The sequence below is a fragment of the Haliotis rubra genome, unplaced genomic scaffold (assembly GCF_003918875.1).
Source record: "Haliotis rubra isolate DU_JTF1 unplaced genomic scaffold, ASM391887v1 Scf24, whole genome shotgun sequence".
Lineage (NCBI taxonomy): Eukaryota > Metazoa > Mollusca > Gastropoda > Lepetellida > Haliotidae > Haliotis > Haliotis rubra.
In genome coordinates, this window is record NW_025766447.1 from 3,323,504 (window position 1) to 3,346,225 (window position 22,722).

Sequence of the window (22,722 nt, forward strand, 5' to 3'; positions counted from 1 at the left end):
CAGTGTTCACTAATGGTGTTTCAAAGTAACAGCACATTGGGTTCTGTAAGTTTCAGATGTCTGTCTGACCCATTGAAAATTGAAAGGACCCATAGAATAAAATTAAACACACATTTCAGATTTAACAGTTCTTATAATTGGCATTGAAATTATTAACAAAAATAAGACTTATAAACAGGAAACAAGAGTTACATGCCACATATAACAACTTCAGTCAAAGTCATTGTGAAACATACAGTCAGACCGTTGGCGAATCTGCCGGATTTGTCCGAGGGTCAGACGCTATTCGTGAACACTGACATAGTTAACATTTATGAAATATGTTTGCACAGAAGCTTCTGTTTGTCCTCATTGCCAGATCACAGTCTCTAGGTGGTGCCAGTAAGTATGGTTGTTGCTGATGATGACAGTCATGGGCAGGTCAGAAAGAGGCCTCGTCTGTCACTCAAAGGAAAGGGGAAGAGTGCAAGTTCTGCAACAGCTGCTGTTGATGACTCACATGGATATCAGGGAACCACCCCACAAGATATATGTGAAAGGTAGCTTCAGTGGAGCAGTCAAAACATTTATGCTGCACAGTCACCCAAACAACTTTATTTTTCTATTTTCAAGTAAGATAACTTATTTTCTGAGAACCAGTGAAGGTCTGGGTTAGAACTGATCTTCAGTTACCCATGCTTGTTGTAAGCGGCGACTAACAGGATCGGGTGGTCAGGCTCGCTGACTTTGTTGACATGTCATCGGTTCCCAATTGCGCAAGTCGATGCTCATGCTGTTGATCACTGGATTGTCTGGTCCAGACTCAATTATTTACCGATCGTCGCCATATAGTTGGAATATTGCTGAGTGCAGCGTAAAACTTAACTCAATCACTCACTCACTATTTTCTGAGATAGAAATAGATTTGAATGTTTTGAAGTGATAAAGACATGTCAGAGCATTGACAAAATCTTACTGTACCATGCAGAATTAATTTGAGACTAGTTAGTGAAAAATATTTCAATCAACTCTCCTTTTTTATCTATTCTCAACTATTTCCTATCCTCATATTTTATTCAGATCTGGAATTAAATGTCTCAAGAAGTGTCTATCAAAACATGATACATGTTTTTATGGAAACCCCTCTAAAATTTATGTACAAAGTAAGTGAGCCCCCCTGCATGTCATGTACAAAATCAATGATCTCCCCTCCTCCTTCCCATATTTTTAAGCATAATTTGTTAAATAACTTAATGTACAAAATTGCTGCCCCCCCCAGTCCATGTGTACAAAATTGATGACCCCCTACCTCCCCAGAACAAAATGGGTGACACATCCCTTACAATCATTCTCTTCTCTCTCCTCCTCCCCCTTTTTTTTATCCCCAAGAACACGTGAAGTACTATGGTGTACTGGTGCCTTTTGGTAGTTTTGGTATTCTGAATTAAATATTTTTGGCGTTTCCATGGCAACAAGTTTGACTTAAACTGAAATTGGTGGTAGTGCTCTTTTCCGGAGCAGAACTCTAAAACCGTTCAATGTTTCTTCACCAAACTTGGCACATAGATAGATCTGGTGGTGTTCTGGTGCCTTTTGGTAGTTTTGGATTTCTGAATAAAATATCTTTGCATTTCCATGGCAACAAGTTTGACTTAGACTGAAACTGATGGTAGTGCTCATTTCTGGAGCAGAACTTTTAAAACCTCCTTCCACTTTTCTGTATACACACCAAAACATTTGACAAAATCATAACTCGTAGACATATTCATGAAGAGTAATTTTTAAACTTATCCTATCTCACGGTATGCACCTCCTTCTTCTACGACCATGTGTGGAAACATGCTGTAGGCTAAGTTGAATCAAAACTTCCTGGCCTCTGACCACCTGACATTTGCTCCCACTCTGACAGCAGTACCTGTCTATCATCTCAATAAGCGTGCAGATCGCTCAGATGAACACGTGACGTTCTGTGCCTGTCATTCTCTTTCTCGTCGCTACACCAAGTGGACATGTGTTGTTCTCTCAGTTAGACATTATTTGATTGTCAATATGGGAAATAAATCGAATCGAAGTTCTTCTGAGTTGGTCACATCAGTGTTCTGTTTGTTCACACTTGAATGATGATGATGTTTCTGCATATCGACGGGTTGCATCTAGAGATCGGCATACAACTGCTGCAGATCCTTCAACTTCTAAGTGTGCTAAATCGGAACACCTGTCGAAGAGAGCAGTTTGTCGATCTAAATCACAGTCCCCGGATGAAGAATTTTTTAGAGGTGGCCTCAGACTCCTACTTGAGCGAGTATCTCTGTCGTCTCTTTCGTCCTCAAACGTCTAGTCCCGTCTCCAGACAAGTTTTATCTCATCCGAGAGTGGTAGTGCTAGCAACCTCTAGCACAGACTCCTAGTTTGCCTCAGGTGGTTGTTTTATAGTGCGCCGCTTTGGTTGAGTGCTAGACCCCCTCTGCTATGGTGGGTGCGCTTGGTGAAAGCGTTCACCCTCATGCGGTGAGTGCAGTCAGTTCGGCACTTTCCACCACAGGGATCAGTTCGGCGCTTCAACCTATGCGCCGCTTGCTTCCAATGCGTCGCTTTGTTCAAGTTCAGCGCTCTCATATCTTCCTGTGGTGACACCAGGCATAACGGCAGTATCCAGTGCAGCGCTTTCAACACCTTTCCCGTACCTTCCAGAGCGGCACTTGCTGTCCATTCATCACTTTGTACCAATGCGTCGCTCTCACAAAGGGAAGAAGAGATGAGTGCATTGTTTCACTTCAGTTCACCGCTCTCGTTCGGTCCAACTCATTAGCCCTGTGCGGCGCTTTCGATTGGATCAACACTTCAGCCCAGTGTGCCTTTTCGATTAGATCAACGCTTCAGACCAGTGTTCGTTTTTCGATTGGAACAACTATTCAACTTAGTGAACTGTTATTTGATTGGAACACCTTTCAGTCCAGTACACCATTACTGTATGGTATGGCGTTTTAGACGAATGTACTGGTCCTGATTGACTCCGAGCTTTCGATCGTGAATGCGGCCGAACCGGATCACCCTGCCGAACCAGATCATTTGACTGAACTGGATCCCAGTACTGAACCAGATCACCTCTTCGATCCAGATCGTCGAACCAACCTAGATCTCAGAATTGATCCTGATCACCGCTCCATACCTGATCGCCGCTCCAACAGTATTCGCCGATCCGACAGTGTTCGTTGAACTGTCAGCATTCGCTGAATTATCTGGTTGCCTCTATGCGCATACTGTCATCATGACTTGTTTACTAGTTCGCACACTACGGTACCTGCAGTGACTTTTTCAACTGCAGTACTACTTCAACACTTCTTCCAACTTCGGCGTTGATACCTCATTTCTACAGTTTTTACCGGTGCTCAGCTTGGCTTCGGGGTTATGCTTCCTGCTTCTACGTTGTCTATGAACAGACAGAGCATTCACTCCGATGCGCCGCTTTCATTCACTTCCTGGTTATCTACTAGTGTGCCAATCGTATTCAGAGTGCCGCTTTCCTGCAGTGCGCCGCTCTCTTATGCATCAACGCTTCCATCCAGTGTGAAGCTTTCTTATGTATCAACGCTTCCAGTTACTGCATCGTTCAGCTGGTTGTACAGAGGTAGTAGTTATGTCAGTAGCGCAGGCCTCTACATTATGGCGGTGATTGATGATCCCAGATTTTTAAGATTCCTCCGTCATCTACCATCCGATCTTCACTTTTGATGAATGATTCGATTCAACGAATCTACCCTTCAACGTTGACATCAGCTCTACAACCACCCGGTTTGACATATTTGTCCAGAAACTTGACGATGATGTGAAAGGAAGGGTGCTGAGGCTTGCGAAACAGACCGACGATTACACCCAGCGATACACCACAAAGCTGCTACGAGTAGTCTGTATACAGTAACAAAACTCAGTGAAGTGTCGTACAATATTCCTGAAATATCAATCTGGTCTATTTATGCACACTTTCTGCGTGTGGTACAAGCAGTGATGTTTGGTCAAGTAGCTAGCGTCACTTTACCCAGATTCTATGGGTTGGGACTCGCCTGGTTATTTGACATCCATGTTGTCCGTTTTTTTGTCACTATTGCATTGTAAGTAGCATTTGCAATGGCGGACTACTGTTGTGTACCGGAGACTTTTGATGATACAGTGACTATGAAGTGCCCTGACAGACTAGTCTTGGTCCCACGAAGCGGATACCTATCCCAGCCTTTTATTGCCAGTGATGATGAACGGTGCCATTCCCGGTAAGAGTGATTATGTCGAGTTTTGTCAGTCATCCGAGAGCGGCAGTCTACCAAGGGTGTCAGACAGAATCGCCCGAGAACGCTTTCACTTGGCTAGGGTTACTCAGTTTTTAGCTTAAGCCCTCAGTTCAGAGGTCACTGCAGCTGTGTCCGGACTGTTCGCAAGCATTGATTTTACTACCTTCGTTTCCCTTACGAACGTTCCTGGGGTCACTGGTCTTTTTACCTCCGCCATTCCATCAACTTTACGAATGTTCCGGTAGATTGACGATCCCAAGCCTAGCATATACTAGCTTTTCGCACCATCTGGCGGACCAACACTTCATTTGGCAAGCCATACGTTCCTGCGATCACTGTTTATACAGCCTGCATCACTATGTGTACAATGTGAACGTTCGTGTAGATTGACTGACAATCTCCATGCCATGAACCTACTACATTCAGCACTTCTTCAGTACTATCATGCTGGCTTGACTAATCGAATGTATCCTCTCTCAGGAGAGATTCCTTCTTCAGTGGCAGTAGTTGCTAGGCCTTCTGAAATCAGCTCAAGCCCCAACGTACAGAGGCCATTTCCTACTTCAGCCGGTACAGTGATTTCCACGCCCGTATCTCGAGGCCGTCAACTGAACCCGAAGGAATTGAGTCGCCTTCCAGAACCGCTTCGTCCAGTCCTTCAGTGGTGGCTTAACGAACTGAATATCTGCACTGGAGTTTCTATGTTACCCCTAGCGCTTTCGCAACCCGCTTTCGCAACCCAAGATTCTTCGTCAGGTACAAGACCTTTTTCTGTTGATGTCAGCTCAAGTTGTGACTCTGAGTGGATAGCTTCAACTACGGCCTCTCCAATTTTTTCTGTGTCCGCACATCAGGATCGGCGACAATCACACATTGATCTCTCTTTCTCCAGTGCTCCATCCCCATCTCCAGTGGTATTTGGACATGTTGAATGTTTGCAGCGAAGTCTCTTTAAGGCCGCTCCAGTACATCACCTGTACGTAGACGCCTCTCTACACGGGTGGGGAGCTCACTTTCTCGATCAGCAGGTGGCAGGGCGTCACATCAACGTTTTGGAGCTCAGGTCAGTGATTCTTGCGGTCAGTCATTGGCAACACCTGTTACAATCAACCTAGCTTTTGATTCGATCGGACTATGCTGCAGTCGTGTGGCACATTAATCGAATGGGATCCACGGGGTCTCCTCAGCTTCTTCAGTGGACACAACAGTTTTTCCACTTAGTGGACTCTCTCAACATCACGGGCCAGGCCAATTACATCCCAAGGGTGAAGTACGTCATTGCAGATTCTTTGTCCCGTCCGGTTCGACTATACCCGATGGAGTGGAAACTGCATCCGCATGTTCCAGACTTTGTGCCATCCGATGTTTAACCCGACAGTGGATCTGTTTGCTACCCGCTTCCATCACCAGCTTCCAATATTCGTGTCACCGATCCCGGATCCTTTGGCCTGGGAACACGGCGTTCAAGGCATCCCAGGGGATCGTATGCGTTTTCACCAGTGGCGCTCCTTCCACGCATACTGCTCAAGTTACGCATGACGCAGCGGATGACACTGTTTGGATCGCACCTTTTGGGGCGTCAGAAGTTTGTTCCTAGACCTGCAAGACTTGGCCGACCCATTCCAGTACCACTTCCCAATCACCCCGATCTTCTGGTTCATCTTCACTCCGATCAGCTGCATTGGTCTCTGCTCACACTTAATCTTCACGCCTGGTGCATTTACATGAATCGCTGACTGTAAAGGGATATTCCAAGCGAGTCGCTACGGTGATTACCACGGCGCCCCAAACTTCTTCCAAGCCACTCTATGGCTATGGAAGAATTTTGAAGCGTACTGCTAGACGATGGGTCTTATATCTCCCGCTACAGCATCGCCTCAGATGGTCTCGGAGTACCTCCAGCATCCTAGAACTTCCAAGCAATTGAAGGGTTCTACCTTGTCTGCCTACCTGGCCATGCGTAACACAGTTATTGCGCCGGCTATGGGTGCGAAGGTGTCAACTGTCCCTGAGCTCCAGTCTCTCCTCAGATCTTGTAAAGTTGCTGTTCAATGCCGGAAGTTCCGGCCACCAGCCTGGGACCTTTCCGTGGTTTTTAATCATCTCACGTCAGAGGAGTATGAACCTCTGGCAGAGAAGGATTTCAAGCATGTCACGTTTGAGACTTTCTTCCTCCTGGCTCTTACGACTGTTGCCTGCATCTCCGAGCTTCACGCACTGGATGTCACCCGGTTGCGCTTCGAGAGGACCAGACATGCCAAAGCCCTCCCTGGTTTGAGGTGGAATCTCGTCGCTGAAACCAGTTGCCTGGACAGCCGGACAGACTATTCGCCTTCCCACCGCTGTCTACTATTCTGGGACCCTGACGACACCGAGGATCTCTCCCTATGTCCTGTCCGGACTTTACGGGTCTTTAAGCTGCCTCCAAGGACCATCGTAGGTTACGCAAGAGACTGTTTATTTCTCTGTCATCTGCCTCATCTACAGAAGTCTCTCTGACCGCATTGACCTTCTGGATGCGATCTACCATCCTTTATGCCTACGCCTATGCTGACCTTCCTCCTCCTACTATGGCCAACCCTCATGAGACAAGAGCCTTGACCTCTACGATGGCGCTACATAGAACTGTTCCCTTCACGGCATCATGGAGGGTTGTTTTTGGAGTTTGGACACGGTCTTCATCTCACCCTACCTCCGTGGAAGGTCTTCGCCAACTAGGTCCATTGGTTCTGGCGTAGTAGTTGTCGTCAGCTCGCAAGCGCAGATAAGATGCAGTTCCTACCTTCGTGTATGTTTTGCATTCTCTATATCATGAAAGATATCGGTCCTATCTTTCTTATTGGTATGGATTATACTTGGGCATAGACCACTTCACCTAGGGAACTAGGGCATGTTTGCACTGTCATAGATATGACTCGATAGACTGAGAGGCCAGTCTTGTGCTACATGCAGAGGTGAGGTGAGGTGAAATTGGGTTTAACGTCGCGCTGGAGAATATTTCGCTCATATGACGACATGCATGCGTGTGTATATGTATGTGCGGCTGCTTGTACTAGCCCAGACTGAAGCTGGTTTTATAGTGCTAGCCCACTGAGATACCATGCCGCAGTGAAGCATGAATACCCCACTCAGACACATTATACTGACTCCAAGCCGACCAGTCCTTGTACCCTTTAATGCCGGGCGCCAGGCAGGGACCAACAAGTACCATATTTTAACGTCTTTTGGTATGACGCGGTCGGGGATCGAACCCGCGACCTTCCGCTCTCCGGGCGAACGCTCTAACCACTACACCACGGAGGCGGTCCCCTACATGCAGAGGTGGTTGACACTCCGCTTACTGACCTCTACTCTCTGAGCAATTACGTCGGTGAAGTGTTGATTTCCGATTACCTGCGTGGTTTTCGAAGTGTTCCGCTCCTAAGTCCTTTCTCACCTTTGGTTAGTTAGGGGGATTGGTACTGAACGTTAAACAAGTTGAGCAACTGGGCTATTCCCTCTTTCACCGCCTTCCAGTGTGTGTCTGTGGGGGGTAGTTTCGAAGCAGGGACTGTCCAGATTGAGTTCTTCGACTTTAATTCACTGGGGTCACTTGATAAATTGCGGGGAGGCGGGGTCCACTTGCCAAACTGCGTCCTTTTGCTTGTCAAAAGTTGCGGCTGAAAACCACTTTAATTCAGGACCGCCCACTCCCTAGAGTTTTTGTGTTGTGTAAGCTAAGGGGTTATCAGAAGTTCGGAGTTGGCATATCGGGAGTTGGTGCTTTCTCCTGGCCTCCTTGTGTTATGCGACCTCACGGTTGTAGAGTTCACACAGGGTAATCTGTGGCCCTCCAGCCAACTGTGGGATAATGCATACCGTAAGATAGGATAAGTATATCCTATCTCACGCGATGGATACCCACCCGACCTTCCCCACATCACAGATTACTGGACGCTCCAAGACGGGAATGACAGACACAGAACGTCAATTGATCATCTAAGCGATCAGCAAGCTTATTGAGATGATTGACAGGTACTGCTATCAGAGTGGGGGCAGAGGTCAGGTGGGCAGAGGCCAGAAAGTTTTGATTCAACTTAGCCTACAGCACGTTTCCACGCATGGTCGTAGAAGAAGAATAGAGGTGCATACCGTGAGATAGGATAAGTATATAAATATACAATTTATAGTAAAATTTCCAATTTTGCCATTGCGGGGGATATTGATGAATTTATCTTCTTCTTCTTCTTCTTGTTTTTTTGTGTCATAAATTATGAACGGGCCCTTATGCATATAATTATTTCAGCAGTAGATACAAATGTTTCATTTTTGGCTCTTTTTTTAACATCAGCAATTTTTCAACTTGATTTTTCTCATTTAATTTTGGGAAGCTTTTTTGTAAACTCTTGTAAACGTCATCTTTCATCTTTTGTTCCAACTGAAGTTTTAGACAAATTGTTTGAATGTATTTTAGGTTGAAAACAAAATTCATAAAGATTCAAACTTTTCAAACAAAACATCAGCATAACAAAATTGCCAACAAATGGCTCAGAATGTTGCTGTTCTGAAGTTCTAAATGTGTTAAAACTTTGATGATGATGTTTGCCAAGAATAATGATTAATATGAAGAAGGAATTGATCATATGGCTGATTTGATTTGAAAGTTTTCTTCAGTTTTTGGGGTGATGGGGTAGCCTAGTGGCATCCATTCGTCATGCTGAAGACCCGGGTTCGGTTCCCCACATGGGTACAATGTATGAACCCATTTCTGGTGTTCCCCACCATGATATTGCTGGAATATTGCTAAAAGCGGCTCAAAACCATACTCACTCACTCCATCTGTCTTAGATCAGAGGAAGCTGAGCCAGTTCAGACCCTTGATGGCAACACCACCGAGGACCTAGTAAACCAGTCTGAAAGTTTTGCACCAGATGAAGGGTCCACTGTACCACCTGTATCATCCCTTGAGAACTTGGGTAGGTACAATAAGTAACATAGTGCACCTATACAATGGTGCTCATTTTCCAGAGGCAAGGAAGTTACCTGCCTGTAGAAGTCCAGTTTCAACCCTTGCCGAAGTAGGTTGGAATTTCACAGTGCCACCAGTAGGAGTTGTGTGGGTTTTTAACCGTATGTTGATTTCATTTTGTGATTTTGATTGGACTGTGCATAGAGTAGTTAGTTCAGCCAAAATATGACACCATGCTTCCAGCCTACTTTGCAAAGGGTGGAAACAGCACTTTTATAGTCTGTTAACTCCCTTGCCCAGGGAAGATGCATAGTGCTGAGTTGAAACAACTGCTGAATACTAAATACACACTTCTACAACACTATTACTTTGCAGATCAGAGGGCATAACATGTAATTATCCCCAGGGAGCTGACGAGTGTGAATCTTTGTTGCAGTATCAACTCCCTGGGGAGTAAACAACCCAAGCTACCTGTTAGGTGTCAGAACTCTTGTATTCACATTATCATCTATTCTTCTTGGGTGAACAGCTGGTTCCCCTGCCTGTCACTGAGCATTAACGCCTTGTAGGCCCAAGAGTCAGTATTCTGTGAGCGGGGAATCCATATTAAACTGCCATATGGTATCTCGGTGGGCATTTGGCCCAACTAGTACAAGCAGCCACAGATGCATTTCATTGTAAAACTGCAATAATCATGGATGTAATCATTAAACCCCATTTCCCCTCACTGATCCTTGGATCCCATGTTGTAGGCAACACCTGCTTCCTGAACAGCGTGCTCCAGATTCTGCGCTACACCCCAGGATTCCTGGATGGCCTCGGAGAGCTGTATCGGGAGATAATCGTGGTAGAGAAGACGATGAAACGTCACAAGGAGGCCACTGAAACAGAGGAGGAGAAAGAACCATCTCTCGCACTTGAGTTGGTCAAGCAATTGTTCAAGGTTGGGAGTTTACTTGTAAAACAAAAAGTTAGAAATAGAAATGTTGTCGGACCTATTCAGAATAAGTATTGGTGGATGGTCTGGTTTTTTGTAGTACTGCCTTCATTAATCCTTCATATAGTACAGTATTCTCAGTCTTCTCATCACTGTCACGGAATAGTTCCAAGTATCCCATGCTTGAGGCAAGAGGTGACTGATAGCACTGGTGGGATGCTGACCAGGTGTAATGGTGCTCAAGGAGTGGGTAAGGAACCACTGGTGCTAGGCTCAATTAGATACATGCTACCAGAATGTAGTCATAGTTGCTGATGTCAGTGTAACACAATGTTCCCTCACTGTTCTCTGACCCCGTGTTTTTGTACATATGTAATGACGTAGTCACCTGGGGTTTTATCAAGCTCCTACTCACTAGGGACATGTCTGTAAGTGCTCCAACCTCACTGAGACTGGTTGTTTTCAGCTGTACAAGAACATGGAGAAAAGAGAGGGGAGATACTGTGAGATAGCCAGTGCAGATGTTACAAGTATGGCTGTCAAACCAGACAAAGTGCTTGATATTATACGGTCAGTAGTGGTGGAGTTCATTAGAAATTATTTCCCTTGGATGCCATTGTCATTGTCTTCCTCGTGGGTTTCACTGAAGGCGTTTACTTATTTGCACCTTATGTGCATGCTTTCCACACTTTATGTTGGTATTTCTTTACACTCAATTCTTACATATTAATTTTTCCTTATCCTGACTCATGATCTTTTGCTTATCTCCCTTTCCCTTGCGAATGGTAGTGAAACACTTGAATCCCTTGTAGTTCCCGAAGCGGACGTAAAAATACTCCCACCCATGAGTTACCTCCCTTCTTTCCCGCGCAAACAGTCATGTGACCAGCCTTACTTGTCACTCTCTCCCTTTTCGCCCAAGCGGATGGTTCGGCAAGCACTGAAGTCCCGTATACGGCAGATATTCTTTATAGTTAGATCCTATTTATCAAAATTACGCTGTGTATGGTATTTGGCTATAACTATCATGTATTAGTTGTATAAAATTTGAAGAAATTTTGGTAATTTGTTACACTTTTTCATCGTAATGTAACGTGTTGTACATATTGCAGTGATTATCAAATTTGCAATTTAATCAATATAGATTGTGCCATGGATCGGGTGAGGAAGTCATCACAAGTCACGGTTGATAAACCTGGAGATCAAGCCGGTAACCGTAGGTTGTTTGCTACTGCAGAAATAAATAATTCTGGTGCTATATTGAGTACGTTGCAGGGGCAGTCATCTCGTAAGGGGTCAAAAAAGAGGTCTGCTACGATGGAGTTGACACCCTCTTAGAGCAAGAAAAAGACTACTGCTTCATCCACAACGCAGAAAAGGGCATCCATAACTAGGTCTACATCGAAATCTACACGACCTAGCAAGTCAACTCATCAGAGGTCGTTTAATGAAGACATTATCCTACCGCTCGAGGCAGACGTGTTTGATGAACCACCGTTACTTCTGCCTGAAGTACCTATTAGATCGGCGACACAATCGACCTCCACGACTACTAGATCATCTCCTGCAACTACAACAGCGGCCCGGCTGTTTGACGACTAACCACCAACTTCTCAACTCAGTGAAGTTGAAGCACACAACACATCAGCGTTCGCAAACGCTTAATCAACGCCGAATCAGTTCCAGTCTACACAGAACTTCGATCCAGGCGACTTTATGAGGCAATTTACTACTCAAATGATGGCCATGATGGAACGACGTTTTGATGAGAAAGCAAAGGCACGACAGGGGCGTTCATCAACTGACAACGTTCGCAAACCCTCAGACCTACACGAACCCAATACGCCTCACAGATCTACATCTGCAGACAACGTTGGCGAACGTGAACGTTCGAGAAGGTCATCACAATTGGACGACTCTGTCATCATAGAACAGGATGGAAGGTCCACGAAGGCTACTAACTCTACGACAACGACAACGAGAACGTCTAGAAATCCATCCCCAAGAGCATGCCATTCCAGATCTACATCCCCAAGCTCTCATACGCAAAGACAGCGTTCGCGAGAGACTAGTTCGCGAAGGGATGGATCAAGAGACAGAGGTTCACGAATGGATGACTCACAACATTCGCGAAAGGAAGGTTCGCACCCGGAGGATTCGCAAAGGCATAGTTCTACAGAACAAGAACTATCTGATGAACATACCGACTACGTCTTCTCAGATATGGAAGTTACAGCTTGGATAGCTAATGGATTGAACTTAGAGTCTCCCTCCAAGGAATTGAATGAAGTTTACACACATAAGATGTGCAAGGACGACTTCGACTCAATAACCATTCCGCCTATTGAGCCTATATCTAAGGTGCCTTCGAATCTAAGCACATCTTTTGACAAAGCTTCTAGATTCCAGAATCAACATCTGCCAGCATTTAATGCGAGGAAATTCCCCTTACATCACATGGACCCCTTGATGAGAGCGCCGGACTTAGATGAAAATATAAAACTGGTTAACGACTCTCGGAACAAGGTTTACAAGGTGGAGGATAAGAAGTTGGCTTAACCTGATACAGCGACGAGGAGATCCTTCTTCGGATTAGCGAGGTCCAGAGCAATCAATAAGGCATTGATTAACAAGTTCCAGAACCCCAGTTCGGAAGAAGATAGAATGATATTATCTGCTGTGCTCACTCAGAAAAAGGACCAATACTTTATATCGGATCATCTGGCCTCAACGTCGGCGGGTCTCACCTTATTACGGAGACAGGGTCTACTGGCATCGTGTTCCAGGAGTGACAGATTTACCCATCCGCTACTTAGAGCTCCTTGGGCGGCGCCTACCATCTTCGGAGGTGAGATAGATGAAGCAGCTAAGGAAGCTACTCACGACTCAAGGGAAGTCATGATGATCCAGTCTATAGGTACTCTAGCCAACGTCATTCGTCATACTTCACAGAAGTACAACAGCAAATCGAAATTTTCCGGTATCCAGAAGGCTAAGGAGAAGAAGTACTCTGACTTCAGAGGCGGGAAAAGTCCTTGTCGCCCATCCAGAAACGACAGAGAAAACTCAGGGAGAGGACATACTCCCAGAGGTTTCAAAGGGGCTAGGCGCTGAAAGTGGGGTTCGGAACGACTGGATGCTTCCACCCCCAGCTGTTCCTGTACAACCATCGACAATGGGTTGACGTCTACAAAGGTACTGGGAAAATTGGGGAATACTGGAGGACGACTACATCTCACAAGTACTGCGAGAACTGTACAGAGTGCAGCTCAAGGCCACACCACCGTTAACCCTCAGACCGATGATCTTCAACTATGCCGACGAGCAAGCAGACAAACTACAAGAAGCCATCAACTCACTTCTAACCAAGAATGTGGTAGAAAGAATAGATCAAGATCATCTCACGCCAGGCAGTACCCAAGAAGAATTCCAAAGAGAAATTCAGGTTGATTTACAACATGCGGAAATTCAACCAAGACTATCTACTCAAACCGGAAAGGTTCAGAATGATCCACCTACCTCAACTCAGACTACTAATTCGTCCAGCAGACTTTATCCCCATACATTCGGAATCAAGGAAATATCTACGATTCCTATTCAGAGGTCAGCACTTCCAATGGAACGTCCTACTGTTTGGAATATCGTCGGTTCCGTGGTTATTCACACGAATAACCAAGCCCATAGTCGCCTACCTACATCATCGAGGTCTACGCAATACCTTTTATCTGGACGACGGCATACAGATTCATCAAAGTGCCAATCAACTCAGCAGCTGAACTTAACAATGGAGTTGCTCACGCAACTAAGATGGCTTGTGAACCTGATGAAGTCGGAGTTGGAACCAAAACAAGATCTGCAATTCCTGGGGATAAGATTCATCACAACACAGAATCGAATTGTGACCCCAGAAGTTAGTTGGGTCAAGATACAAGCCATGATTCCTCAAGCAGTCATCTCTCCGTTGACATACTAACATGGCAATGTCTACTCGGTCTACTAACCTCAGCACAAGACTTGACTCGCACAGGAAGGTTACAACTACGGCCATTGCAACAATTCCTGGCAGAACATCTGGACAGCAGCGACCCTACTTTGGTGGACTCACAGGTCAAATATCTGCGCAGGGACGTATTTACAAGAGCCGGTCTTCGACACACATCTCTACGCAGATGCATCGCTACATGGATGGGGTGCACATCTCAACAACCAAGTTGCATCAGGGAAGTGGTCAAATGCAGAACAGCATCTTCACATCAATCTGCTAGAAATGAAAGCTGTGATCAACGCCGTACAACTATGGTCGAGTTCACTGAGCAACAGAATGCTGATGATCCACACGGACAACTCTACAGTGGCGTTCTCCATAAATCGGCAAGGATCAACAAGATCGCCAAGCCTATTGCAGCTCACATTCCAGTTGTTCAACATCACAGAGAAGGCAAACATCTGGATAAAGGCGTGTCACATACCGGGAGCCAAGGAGTGTCACATACCGGAACCCACGGAATGGATGCTCCATCCAGAAGCGTTCCAGCTCATCATAAGGGAAATAGGATCTCCATGCATAGACCTGTTCGCCACAAGGTTCAACAAACAACTACAGACGTTTGTTTCACCAGTACCAGACCCCCAAGCCTGGGCAACAGATGCACTGAGCATATCATGGGAAGGACTAAATGCTTACGCGTTTCCACCTCGGATCTTACTACCGAAAGTACCGTTGAAGATCAAACAGACACAAGAGCTACAACTGACTTTGGTCGAGCCCTATTGGCCAGCGAGACTCTGGTTCCTAGACCTAATAGAAGTCCAACCCTCAAACTACCAGAATGGCCGAACCTACTCAGACATCCACACACCAAGCAAGTCCACAAGAACCCAACATTGTTCCAGCTGCACGTGTGGACCGTATCAAAACCTGTCTGAAGAAAAGACGATATTCCGCAAAAGCAGTGAAAACAGTAACCCTAGAGTAACGCAGATCTACTCGCAATTTGTATGACGACAAATGGCAGAAATTTGAGCAATATGCTTCACAGCTATGAAAGCGTCTCATCCTCAAGTGGCGGAATATCTATGTCACCTTAGATATACAAGACATCTGAAAGGTTCGACATTATCTACATATCCGGCAGCCATCAGTACAGTCATCACTATGAAGTCATGCATCAAATTGACGAAAGTACCAGAATTACTAGCTCTGCTGCGACCTTTAAAACTGGAGGACCAGCAAAAGAAATTCAGAGCACTAGCCTGGGATCTGAATGTAATTCTACGTCATCTCATGAGTGATGCCTACGAACCTCTAGACCAGACTACCTTCGAGCTACTCACGCAGAAAACTCTGTTCCTACTTGCCCTAGCCACGGCAGCTCGTATGTCTGAGATACATGCGCTGGACTTTGGACGAACTAGATTTGACACGGGGCACCGTGCTGCAGTACATCTAGGACTTAGATGGGACTTTATTGCAAAGAATCAACTACCTGGTCAACCAGATAGACAGTTCCATGTGCCAGCGCTATCTACGATCCTCAGACCAGAGGACACCCAGGACTTATCCTTGTGTCCTGTCAGAGCATCTTCAAAAGACTAAAATTAGGAGAAGAAAGTTCAAGCGCCTATTCATCCCCTTGTCGATGGAGACAGCAGTGGAAGTCTCAAGAACGACAATATCGTTTTGGATGAGAGACGTTATACTAAGAGCCTACAAAGCAGCAGGATTAAAGCCTCCAAGAGCCTCCAACCCACACGAAGTCAGAGCACTGGCGTCAACACTGGCTCTGCATGGAAATTGATCTATATCATCGATCATGGAGGGCTGCTTCTGGAAGTCAGATGCGGTGTTTGCCAACCACTACCTCCGAGATATAGCCACCCGAAGACGTCTCCAGCATTCACCAGTTTGGGCTTCTTGTTGTAGCACAAAAACTAACGGTTCCTCAAAGGCGCGCTGAGTTGAAATCTCACCTTTTATCACGTTGACTGGTTGATAACTTTTACTATGGAAAAAGTTCCAGTTTGAAAGTCTATGTGCACAGTCCAGACTAGGCTAGCATGAGTGATTAAGACTCTGTACGGGTAAGGATCTTACCTGTATGTAAAGAAGATAAAGATCTTATCATAATCTATGGGTTGTTATAGATAACTAGTAAAAAGAAGATACTAGTATATCTTAAGCCACATGAATCTACAAGATTCACTTGTCTGAGAGAGAAGTAAGACAAGATGGTGGTCCCCCCGAGTTGTAACAGAAGCTGGAAGAATAGGATCTCAGAATGCCGTTACGCAGTTCCCATGGGGGGGATACAGGACGTATCTATGGACAGCTGTTGAATCCAGGAAGTGGCTTGACCCACCACCAATCCGTAGGATTCTATAAGCAAAAGATCATCAGTCAGGATAAGGAAAAATATGTAATTTTTAAAGTAAAATTGATATTTTATACTTATCCTGACACTTGAGGAGAAGCCCTCCCAACCTCCCCACTGGAAATACTTCGGATTTCACAGTAGATCCAGGTGCATGGGCAGAAAACTCAGGAGAGAGTGACAAGTAAGGCTGGTCACATGACTGTTTGCGTGGGAAAGAAGGGAGGTAACCGTGGGTGAGTGTATTTTTACGTCCGCTTCGGGAACTACAAGGGATTCAAGTGTTCCACTACCATTCGCAAGGGAAAGGGAGATAAGCAAAAGATCATGCGTCAGGATAAGTATAAAATATCAATATTACTTAAAAAATTACATTATGTTAAGCTAGTTCACTGCAGTATCTATGTAAATGTCACCAAGACACCTCAAGAGCATTCTCACGAGCTTGGATATGTACGCATTACAAATATGCACTATTATTATTACTAATATTTGAGAATAAAATCTTAACGAGAAAAAGAAAAGAACTTTTACCAAATCTTTCACATTCCTCCCATGTAAAGTCTGTTGCTTAAACTGAATTACATTTTGAAGATCATTCAACTCAGCACACTTACTCCTTAATTATTTTTTATCTTTTCAACTTCAAATTATTTGGTTCTGCAGAGAGTTTAATCCCATGTTCGAGGGCAACCTGCAGCACGATGCCCAGGAACTGCTGAGATGTCTGTTGTGTTATCTGGAGGATGCTGAGAAAGAACTCCATCAGATTCAGCTGGACCTTATAGCCTCAATACCCATTAGTCTAATGCCAGCTCAGCTTGCTCCAATCAATCCCATCATGCAACGCTTCCTGGCAGCTGGGAAGAAAGGTGAGAAGCCATCATCCACTGTCAGTAAGCCTCCTGTTAATGGAAGTGGTGATGGTCCATCAAAGGAAACTGTGAAGACCCAGCTGTTCAATGGCGAAATGACTGATGAAGTGGATGGTATGGTAATGACCAATGGAGGACATGAAATATTTGGCTCAAAAGTGTGTGAACTCTCAGCAGAAGGAAGTGAAACGGTATCATGCAACAAGAATCGGAAACGCCGCCACTCTCGCTCAAAAGTGGAAGATCCAGCCAAAAGCGTTTCTACATTTGACAGTGATGCCAAAGAACATCCTGACAAGTCAAGTTCCAAGGCTTCATCAGAAATGAAAACTTCTGAACCTGTTAAGAAAGGAAGAAAGAGACGATCGAAAGGAAAGGATGACTCAAAAGCTTCCAAGGATGATTCAGAGAATGAAAGCAAAGATAAAAGTGATCGTGTTGCAGATACTGGAGGTCATAAGAAATGTAGGCGAAGGAAGAATGTTCAACTCATTACATCCAGTGAAGATGGTCCTAAGAAGACCCAGTCTGATACTGCTCATTGTGGAGGTGATAAATCTCAGCCAAGTATATTGTCCATGTTAACTAAGTCAGGGCGTAGGCTTGGTATGCGAGGAAGAGTTGTTAAGAAAGGAGCTGAAGTAGCGGACACTGAAACTGTCAGTGTCAAACAAGAACCTCAAACTGTGGAGGATGAATCTGATGACATGATGGATGAAGATGAAGTTTCCTTTCCGAAGCTGAAAGCTTCTCCTAGGAAATCTGAAACGTGTGTAAAGTCACCATCCAAATTAAGTCAGGACTTTTCCCAAATGACATGTAAGTCACCATCAAAGTCTGGTGACAGGAACGGATCAGTAGATGTGAAGCAGCCTATGTTAAAGTTACAGAAGTGTGATCATGTGTGTAACAGTCCTCTGAAAAGTGTGAAGGCCACAATAGCGATGAATATTCTCAGCCCAGCAAAACGTCAAGTAAACTTTGATTTAGATGAGGACGACTTAAATAACCTAGATGATAGTGATGATGACTCTTTAGGACATCTTAAATCAGTTCCAGTCAAACCCTTGTCTGTGAAAGTTGAAAAGTGTGACCGGGTGTGTGATAGCCCCCAGAAGTCAGTCAGTGCTCACCTGGCCATGAAGTACCTCTCTGGCCACAAATTACCAAAAATGGACTTTGTAGAAAAGCTTTTTCAGGGAACGATGATGTTGAGAACCAGGTGTCTGGAGTGTGAGTTTTTTCGTGAGAGGAAGGAGGAGTTTCAGGATGTCAGTGTTCCCTTGAGGCGGGAGCAGAAGTCAGACGATGAGGAGGAACAGGATGAGGACTCGGGTAATTACTGTTCAGTGAATGGTGACACACCTACATTGTAGGTACTCAATGGTATGGAATGTCACTATTGATGATGTAGTCTGCATGAAAAATCAAGTTGTCATGTGTTCGTTGTGGGTGGGTGAGTGAGTGAGTGAGTTTAGCAATATTTCAGCAATATCACGGCAGGGGACACCAGAAATGAGCTTCACACATTGTATTCACGTGGGGAATCGAACCCGGGACATGGGCGTGACAAGCGAACGCTTTAACTGCTAGGCTACCCCACCGCCCCTAGTTTTACTTTTGTCATATTATCATTAAGGCCAGACACTGCACCTGACAAATGACAAAATGCTTCAAATGTATTTCTCGGTTTTAATTAGTTACAACTTAGATGTAAACATGTTGACATTTGAAAAAGAGACTTTTCCAGGGGATGTTGCCACCGGTTGCCATGGAAACATCCAAGATGGCCGCCGTAAGCCTGAAAAAGATGAAAATTAGTGAAAGTTTTTCTCTAAGACTAATAAAGATATCTATGTAATTACAGCTTTACAACATAGCTAGGGGTGTGTATGGTGCAATGACAGAAAAATGTTGTTATATTTTAAATTTATTTTGAAAAAAATCATTTTTTGGGGTTGATTTTTACTAATTTATATTTTTTTTTTTTTTAAAACAGGCAACAAATTTAAAAAAGTCTCTCTGTTATTGCATAAAGTAATCACTTGCCTATATGTAGACAAAATTTCATTCAAATCGGGCCAGTAATAGTTGAGAACTATGTTCACTAAGATCGAAAATGAGGTTAATGGAGAAAATAAGGAAATAAGTTTTGTGATGGTTTTACTACTTTAGCATCAAATAAACACATACAAAATCTCAGTTGACTGAAGGGATGTATTCCAAATACATGCAACAATGCATTTACAAAGAGAAAAAAGGCCTAAAACTCCCCTGCACCATACATCAACCCCTCAGTTGCCTCAACACAAACTCTGTCTCTTTTTTTGGCCTCCCACTTTGCTTTGCGTTCAACCCTGGAGTTATCCTGACTTTGCTTCCTTGCTTTGAGGGTTCTACTTGATCAAGTCTTTCAATAGAAGCTGCTGTCAGTTCATTAGCTTCTATTGCAAGCTTGTTCATCACCTGTGTAATGTGACAAGTACCCTCATTGAAGGAAGCAATAGCAGATGCGACTGCCCGATGCAACCGCCTCTTGCCGACAAAGACAGTCTTTGGACAGCGGGACCAGATCACAGAATGCAAGCATTCATTAGCATTCTGTGTCTTGCCCTTTGTCATCCTCTTTAGGAGGTTTTCATCAGACATTCTTTGATACACAGGTACCATCTGTTCGGCAATATCTGCATCAAGGTAATGTCTGATGTTGTCTTCGTGAGCAGGAGGCTCTTGATCATTGGCAAGTGCTCTATTGTAAAAACACCAGCTGGAGGAGCCATTGGGACACCTACTGTGATGGGGAGCATCATCAGTAGACATGCAGTGAAACAAAGTAGCCCAGATGGCATTCCTCGTACCATCGATGTTACCAACATTGTTAGTGATGGCAAAGCGGTAATAATACTGCAATTTCAAAGCTTTTTCTTTTGTCAGCTTCCCTCTGCCTCTACCACCCAATCTAAACTCTTTTGACAAATTCAGAAGAGCTGTGCCCATCCTTTTATGAGCATGGTTGATACAGTCTTCCTTGTCAATATTGATGTCTGGTCCATAAGGTTGAAGGTCGTTGACAGCCTTGTGGGTTTTGCTGTCACCATCTGAAAGTATACAAGTATAACGTACATTATGCTTTTCTAATGAACGGGACCATAGCCTCTTAGCAGCTTCCACTTCCATGGCATTGGAGCTGCCTTCATAGTTCTGGCAACACTGTCCAGCATGTCCTTCATACCACTGTCTGAACTCTACAGTGCCCTGTCCCAGACTGGTGATATGAAGGGTACATGAATGACAGTATTATGACAGGACTTCATAATCAATCACCAGACCTGTCAAAACATCGATGACAGCTCCAACACCATAATTTGAAGTGTGGCCTCTCTTCTGCCATGATCCGTCATAACTAACCGTAATGTCTAATGGCACATCATCTGAAACAGTTTGTTGCTCACCATAAGCTTGTTTGATAATTTCTACGCTCTCACTCAAAACATCCTCAGTATTTTCAATAATAACATTTGAAAGAATGTCTTGCTTGTGTAGAAATGTTTTAGCATGGAGACCCTCCATTCCAAAAACCAAACAAATATTTTTCATAGCAGCATGACCAAGTCCTATCTCTGACAAAAAGAGCATAAACATGTCATTGACTTGGAAGGGGTTGTTACCTGATTGCTTACCTGACCTTTGTGAGGTGTAGTTCTTGGCGACACACATCTGGCAGTTTTGACATGTCAACATAATTTTCATGGCCAATCCAAATCTATCAAAGTTATCACTCTTTTCAAACATCAAAGAACCTTGTTCATGACATGATGGACACTCAATCTCTTGAAAAAATAAACTCATTTGTCTCATATCAATAAGCATCCACTGAGGTTTGGGATCGTCATTGTCAAGGACATGAGATCGGGCGTTTTCAGAAGTTTTAAATTTTGCAAGTTTAATGTCACTGCGGGAATCTCCATTCAATGAAAACAGTGGGAACGTTGTCCTCGGCAGCGTTGTCCCCAGACGATCCCGCTGTATCTGCAATGTCCAAGCTGTCAGAATCTGACACAGGGTCGATCACGCTGTCACCACTTGTCCGATCGCTGGCACCTTATTTTGAACGTGCCTGCCGCAACTGACTTGCCCTGCGCCTCTTACTCTTACCATAGGCGTGCTTTGACCTGTTTTTTGTCCTCATTTTTAAATAATTCAACAATTTTCAGTCAAGAATATGTGAAAAACGATGTTTACCTGTCAATCTCTTCGCTAAGCAGCCACCATCTTGTATACCTACCGGGAAAGGCCGAAGTTTCGTTGCTATGCCGAATGGTGCATTGTGGGTAATGTTTTACCATATAAGGATCGAGCGAAGATTGCTGAGTGTTGCATTGTGGGACAGTTCGCTTTGCATAATGTTGCATTGTGGGATAGTTCGCCTTACAAGGAAGTTTCCGTACAGAATCACTACGTAGCGAAAATGGCGACATCCTTACATGGAATATCTATTTTTAGAGTGTTTTTAACCAGCAACATGGCGGAGACGATCAGCTTTCCAGCGATGTATAACATGAACGGGTTCGTCAGTGCTGGGTGGGCCTTGTCATGGGTGAAAGTTCGGGGTTTTCGGGATTTAATTACAAACATATTTAAATATTATCACACACATGCTGGTGTTTGTACCGGTTTATATTAATTAAAATGACTTTTTATCGAAAACAACGGGTTGTATCACGAAGTACATGCGTTAAATATGCGAAAAAAATCAAACGATTTTGATGTATTGAAGGAAAATTGTCAATTTAAGGTGCCGTGTCTGGCCTTAATCAAACGAACTGTTTGATATGTACTCATAGTCAGCAGCTGAAGAATAGATTGCTGTTACATCTCCATTGACATTGAGTCTCTTGTGTGACCAACCACTTTCAGTAGTCTTGAACAGGGACGGTGGGGTAGCCTAGTGGTTAACGCGTTCGCTCGTCACGCCAACAACCAGGGTTCGATTCCCAGGGGTGGATACAGCGAGAGAAGGGGGTGCACACTATTGAGAAAAGGGAGGGTGCACACTTCATTTTCACCCAAGTTTCAATGGTCATTTAATAAACATTCAGGACAAAAGGGGTGCGTGCGCACCCCTCTGGATCCGCCTATGATTCCCCACATGGGCACAAAGTGTGAAGCCCATTTCTGGTGTCCCCGCCGTGATATTGCTGGAATACTGCTAAAAGCAGTGTAAAACTAAACTCACTCAGTAGTCTTGAACAAAGGTATATGCATATGTGTTGGTGTGCAACTAAACCTCTAGAAGGACAAAAGTACTGTTGTGTGGCTGATATTCATA

At 44.5% G+C, this 22,722-nt stretch overlaps 1 protein-coding gene across 1 annotated transcript in view; it reads left to right on the forward strand.

Annotated features, from left to right (window-relative positions):
- LOC124278639 (ubiquitin carboxyl-terminal hydrolase 1-like) overlaps positions 1 to 22,722 on the forward strand; it is a 32,852-nt gene that overhangs the window by 1,824 nt on the left and 8,306 nt on the right. Inside the window, 5 exon segments of the mRNA XM_046714405.1 lie at positions 359 to 539; positions 9,090 to 9,217; positions 9,963 to 10,153; positions 10,614 to 10,717; positions 17,185 to 18,728. Coding sequence (XP_046570361.1) covers positions 388 to 539; positions 9,090 to 9,217; positions 9,963 to 10,153; positions 10,614 to 10,717; positions 17,185 to 18,728 — 2,119 coding nt within the window. The 5' untranslated portion in view covers positions 359 to 387.